At 40.7% G+C, this 6491-nt stretch overlaps 1 protein-coding gene across 1 annotated transcript in view; it reads left to right on the top strand.

The window, feature by feature from the left end:
• Positions 1 to 6491, top strand: part of LOC109543132 (neurexin-1) — a gene marked incomplete in the record, with an annotated part of 81435 nt that overhangs the window by 20552 nt on the left and 54392 nt on the right. The window contains 2 exon segments of the mRNA XM_048667825.1: positions 1363 to 1498; positions 6004 to 6153. Coding sequence (XP_048523782.1) covers positions 1363 to 1498; positions 6004 to 6153 — 286 coding nt within the window.

Here is a 6491-nt window from a genome sequence, read left to right as displayed (position 1 = left end):
CCGCATTTCTAGAAAGCTTCTAATGGCTCAATTTTGTCTACTGCTGAATGGGGAGTCAAAGAACTGGAAGCAGTTAACAAAATAACTTGTCTGTGAATTAAAGATCGCGTGATAGAGTGTGATTTCCAGCGTTGGAGTATAAATAAATCCAGTTACTTAAATAGGGCTCTCGTTCCGCGAAATAATTGATCGGCCCCGAGGAAAAGTTTCACTATGCCACGCATTCGAATGTCCGATAAGTGACATTTTTGAACAAATATAGCCGTTTTCCAAACACTGCGAAGCAACAATATCCGCGTTAGATCTAAATAGGCATAGTTTGCCTTTTAACTTAAATGAATCCATTTCTCTCCCCCATTTAAGGGGGCGAAGCGACAGGCCGGATTTCTCCCTAACAATGGAGTTCCTTATCAGCAGTGGCTCGTGACTGAAGCACCTTTTAGACACACCATCGACAAAGCGAGCGAAAGTCAAGCCGATGTAAAAGAACTTATGTCGATCGCGGGCTTTTAAGACAACAACGGGGTCCGGAACTGGGCATTTAATCCACAACTTGCGACAAAAATATGGAGGATGCTTGGATGGAAACGTTACAACCTGAAGCCTAAAGGCTTCGGCGCAACAAACACATAAGCAAATAGATTTCGAGATCCAGAAGGGTTTAATGGCAAGGAACGAGTCGAAGAAACTGTTCCGTTCCGGTTACGGTCCAAGGCAGCATTACAAGCCGTAGCTGAAAAAACCAAAATAAAATATTTCGGGTCCGGTTCAGCCCTTAACAGCGTGTTCAATAAAATATGGGTTCAGTGAGGTTCCGGAACCGTTTTGGGTCCATATCGGTCCGGTTTAATGGAGTTGTTGCGCCGAGCGTTTCGTGCTGCAAGCGTGCCGAGAGTTGCAGCATAGAGAAAGTAAAATTATTTTACTTACTCTATGAGTTGCAGTCTCTGTAAGCTCTGTAATCCGCACAAAAGGTGGTATGGTTCCCTTCCAAACAGGAAAAATGGAATCGGGGAAAACGTACATACAGTGTTGTGAAACATTGCGGATTTACTCATTTCTCCCCACTCTATTCGCTTAGATGTGATGGCACTTCATTTGCCTAACTTACACTGGGAGAAATTATAGCAGCCGAACTTTTACTATAGCTGTTATTGATTTCCAGACAGGGAAAGCCAGGAAAACAAAGTGGAATCGTAAACGTATGGCAATTAAATAGGAAAAAGGGCGGTTGTTTGTCGGGAGAAGAATGAATCCGTATCGGGAGGGCGTTGAGCGCGTGGGGGAGAAACCGCAAAAAGCAAATTGAATTCTCAAACCGAAATAGGAAAACGGCATTAACGGGACACATATTTCTTGCAGGTATTAAGGGGGAACAGCAGCGACGCCTGCGAGGTTCGGGACCTCTGCCGACATGGAGGCATATGCATTTCGACCGATAGCGGCCCCATCTGCGAGTGTCGCAATTCGGACTACGAGGGCGAATTCTGCGAGAAAGGTGAGTGCCAGTTTGACTAGTCGCTATTGGGGAAACGGCACGAGCAGCCCCTATTTTCAGCAGGAGCGTTTCCTTCGCTTGAGCGACAGGAATAAATTCGCAGCGAACTTTACGGTCCGTCGACCCGGCCGCTTTTCGAGCCAGCACATTCTCCTGTTTACATGCACACAGGTCTCGACCGCCAATTTTTCGAACCCGAAAAAGCAATATGATGTTTTATGGCCAACAGACTTTTGCTTTTGAGAGTGTGTGGCCCAAAAGACTATCATACAAACTACATCTAAACACCCCAAAATGTCTGCTCCTGCAAAAGCCCTGAGAATCTCCAAGCCCCAAAATCAATCACCAAACTACTCCATAGGATTTACATCTGGACATTCTGCAGGCCACCGTGGCTCGGCCAAACCAGGCTCAAAATCGCCTTGAGCCAGATTGATGGCATCCAGAAATTGGCATTTCGTGTTAATATCCGCACGGGTTATGATCTGCCAATCACATCCAACTTGTGCATTGTCGCTAAGCCAATGGGCGCTAATAGGTTCGATAGCGATGCGCTGAAGCTGTCGCTGACCGGACAGGAAGCGGCAGCCTGCACATTACAAAATTAATTAAAAAGCCCATCGGGTCAGGCTGGGCTGGGTATTAGATGGTGCCGGATTTTGTGCCTTCGTTAAAAGCACTGGATCAATTAGAAGCATAACTTGGCGCTGCAGGAATTTGCCAACACTTTCAAAGTGTTGCGCATAGCGTGTCAATCGCTTCATGCATTTCTTATGCTGCCCAAACTCGGCCATTTCGGGCCTGTTTAACGGTCTGCCGGCTAGGATACGCTTTATTACTGCGATCAGTATATTCTATAGTACTAAAAGGGGGAGTAATAAATATTTAATTTTCGATGCCGATAACCCAGCGGTTTGTAGGTCAGCAAGAGAAACAGCAAATTTAGCTTCATTGTTTGCTAGTCGATATATTGGGGGTCTTTAGCAAGAGCGATATTGCTGCCTCCCAAAGTGCCAGATCTGGCCCCTATTGACTATATAGTGATCAATCAAAAGAATGGGGCTTTATAAATAATTTCTGCATGATCACATTTTGCAAGCCGAGGGGCTTCTATCCTCGGCACAACATCGCTATCAACAGATTTGTGGGTTGAGAGTCGGCCTGGGTAACACTGTGTTGAGTTGCGCTTTTGAGTTGTTGCCGCTCTCTGAGTTAATGAGTTTTAACTCGTTTACCGATGACCCAGGCTGGAATTTTAACATATAAAAAAGTCATCATTTTTTATGAGCAACGTTTTACCAGCAATGGAACTGAGTTAATGCGCCGGTGCCTTGGGTTGGCGCAGCACTGCGTTAATTCCAAAAAATGCACTGAGTTACCTTTTCTGTAGAAACGATTGATTGAAAATGTTTGGTCTAAAATGGGAAAAACCGGACATTTTGAAAAAACTTGCAAATTATACAGAGCGATGAGGATGACGAGCTTTCCAAAGAGTCGATTATATGATGTCTCTGATCGTCTTTTGGGAAAAATATTTTTTTCGAATAAAAACAAGATAATTTTGTTTAGGTTTGGCCCTAAATTCAAAGGTAAAACAGGCATTCAAAAAAGACGATAAAGAAGACCAAACTAAAAAGACAAGTTTTCTTGTAAAATCGATCTCGTTATTTTTTTGCATAAAAGACTCAGCTTGCCAGGACTTTACAGTAAAACGTTAGGAAAAAACGAGAATTTTAAACAAACTAAATTATTCACAGCGACGAAGATGACGAGCTTTAGAAATAATTGAATCTAAACTTGCGCTGGTTCTTTTCGGAGAAATATTTTTGGGAAAAAATCCAGAAAACATTGTTGACGTTTTGTCTAAAATTCGAAGCTGCAAAAGGTTGTAGACAAATTTTTACAAAGCTGTTAAGGAGGCGATTGTTCCAATAAAATTGATTTTATAATTTTTGACAGAAAATATCTAAAGATTGTCAGTGTTTTTAACTAAAACTAGAAAAAAATGCGTTTTTTGCGTACACGGAATTGCGTAAAAAAACTACTAAAACTGGGAAAACCTGAAATTTTAACGAAACTTCAGAGCGACGAGGGAGACGAATTTTCCAAATATTTTTGTCACCTTTGCTGTCTGGTCGTTTTTTCAAGATATTCTTAATTACTATATAAAATGTATACGTATATGTAAATATTGTATGTGTAAATATTACGGTAAAAAACTATATAAAATGATCTAGTTTTGTGCCAAATTCAAAGCTGAAAAGAGGTTTCTAAAATTCCCTACAAAGCGATAAATGAGGCGAATTTTCAAACAAAATTAATTTTGTAATTTTTGGGTGAAAAATCCCATGATTGTCAGGACAGAAGAAAAGCATCAGAAAATAATGTTTTTTTGAGCTTTTGATTAAAACCTTTTAGTTTTGTAATCGGGTTTTGAGGAAAACTTAAGGAATTTCGGAAAAAAAATAAGTAAATTTATTTCCGTTTTTGTTCCAAATTCGACACTGAAAAACTTTTTTGTAAAATATCTACAAAGCTATAAATTAATCTTGGAATTTTTCGCGTAAAAGACTTTCAGTTTCACTTTCAGGATTTTTAAGTGAAACTCTACAAAATAGAGCGTTTTTGAGTAGACAGTAAAGCAAGAAAAAAATTCAGTCAAGACTAACAAACCACATTTTTTAACAAACTCTACAGTTTTCAGAGGAATGGGGTGACGAGTTTTGCAAATCATTTATTATACACTTTCGCTTATTCTGTTCATTTTTTGCTAAAAAAAATTAGATTTTGTGCCAAATTCAAACCGGGAAACGGATTTTAAAACTTTTTACAAAACCAAACCTTTTTAGGTGCAACTTTAGAAAATTGAGCGATTTGAAGAAAGAGTGACTTTTGACTAAAACTGGAAAGTTCTGATATTTTAAATCATAAATCTAAAAACAACTAAAAAATGGTCACCAGCAACGGAACCGAGTTAGTCCGCCGGTGCGCTGAGTTGACGCACCAAGGCATTGCGCTAGTACTGCGCCAATTCTTCAAAATTCGCTGAGTTACCCAGGACACTTTATTTAACACTTTTTGCCATAACCTCCAATTAACCGTCAAAATGGCGAAAACCCGTTTTTAATGTTTTCGTGTTTAAATTAAATTTTTCTTTAAAGTTTTTCCAACATTTTCCACCTGGTCATTGCCTGTTATTATTTTTTTTATAATTATTTGCCTGCTGCCTACTAGCCTGAATGGTGGATGTAGGTTGTTCCGAACCCTTAGAGCATTGGGCGGGTTGTTTTCAGGCAAACAAAACAGTTGGAGATTCACAGTGTTACCTTTCGAGCAAAAGATGCAAGCCACTGGGGCGAAGCGTCACGATCAACGTTTTTTCTGTTCCGAGTTGAAAAACTCAGCAGTTATCCATCATGTTGCTCATCGCTTTAACCATTGGCGATGGGGGTGTTTTCCTCCACCTAAATGATAAATAGCAAAAGCAACACAGCGAACTGGAAAAGTTGGGAAAACCCGAATATCAAATTTCCAGCAGGAGATTTTCTCCGGGGGGAAGCGAAGTTTTAATGAATATCTGACTAAATTAGGTTGATTTTGCCGGCGGCACAGTCTCCCAACAATAACAATAAATAGTGAGTAGAAGACGCTGCTCTGGATGGATCAATCGCATGAAAGCCTACACTCATTTTCAGCGGTTTATTCCAGCCAATTCCGAATGATGTTGGGGAATTAAGGCGGACGTAAAATGGGCCGCCCACTGAACTGTCTGGATTCGTTTTCCTGCAATAATAACTTCCAGTTCCACTTCAAACTTACTAATGAGTACTGCTGGAGGATTTACGAACGCTCGTTCTGGATAAACCGTCATCGCGTTCGTGCCGTATTTTGTCGGCGACTTATTATCGAAACAGCCTGCAAGAACACGACTTTCAACGAAAAGTTCATAAGACCTCGAAGAAGAAAAACCATTGCATTACTAGTCGACAGTTGGTGCCAAAGAATGCCAAGGAATGTTAATAAAAAGCGAAATGCATTAAAAATCAGTGTATCCGATTAAAGAGTGGGTCGTTCGCCAAGTGGAAACGTTGTAATGGAAATGCATTTCCCAAGGCAACTGTGCAGCCCTGCTTCGTCCTTTATAGAATTTACATTTTAAATTAAATTATTTCATGTTACGAAACGAGGCGAGTTTGGTTTCGTGCCGAATAGGCGCGCGTTTTCTCGCAATTTCGGGGGCTGAGGCAAAGTTAAGCCGTAAAAACAGCGGTTTTTTTGCGCATTTCACGGGATTTTCTGGTTGTGCTCCCGCATTGATCGACCATCGTTTTCTGGGTGTAGATGCTGTTTTTTTTATTTTATTTATTTATATTTTTTAACTATTATTTGCCATGGAATCAATGCCTTATTAAGTTGAACGGTAGGGACCCGAAAGCCAATTAGTCCCTAGGCAAAGCAGATTGTTCCCGGCAATTGCGGCCATTAAGTCGGAATGTCTGTTGCAGATAAAGCGCCATCAGAAGCCGTTTTTCGCGGCACTGAGTTTTTATCGTACGATCTGAGCCAAACGGGAGGCGAGCCCATTGTTAGCGCCCAGGACACCATCACCTTATATTTCAAGACGCGACAACCGAATGGCCTCCTTTTCTACACGGGTAAGTGATAGAATCTTTAATAATTGTCTTTCTTACACTGGGACGATCCTTTCGTTCCACTTGGCCTTAATGAAAAGCCTTCCATCTCCCTTCAGTGGAGGCAGCGTCATAAAAACCCCCCGAATAGGACGATCCAACGTGAAAGCCTTTATTGTAGAGTAATTCCGGGAGAGATGAACCACCTTCTTTGATTCGACTCTATCTTCACAAAAAATAGCTTTATTGACGTAAAAAAAATGTTGTCACAAACATTTTAACTAACTCCAACAGAACTGTAACTAAATACTAAAAACTCGGACACATTTGCTGACAAAAAAATAAAATAAAAAACCGTTATG

The sequence above is a fragment of the Dendroctonus ponderosae genome, unplaced genomic scaffold, assembly GCF_020466585.1.
Source record: "Dendroctonus ponderosae isolate FM_Combo_2020 unplaced genomic scaffold, Dpon_F_20191213v2 Dpon_F_20191213_6, whole genome shotgun sequence".
NCBI lineage: Eukaryota > Metazoa > Arthropoda > Insecta > Coleoptera > Curculionidae > Dendroctonus > Dendroctonus ponderosae.
The sequence above is the reverse complement of the archived record's forward strand: the minus strand, read 5'-3'. Positions and strand labels throughout refer to the sequence as shown.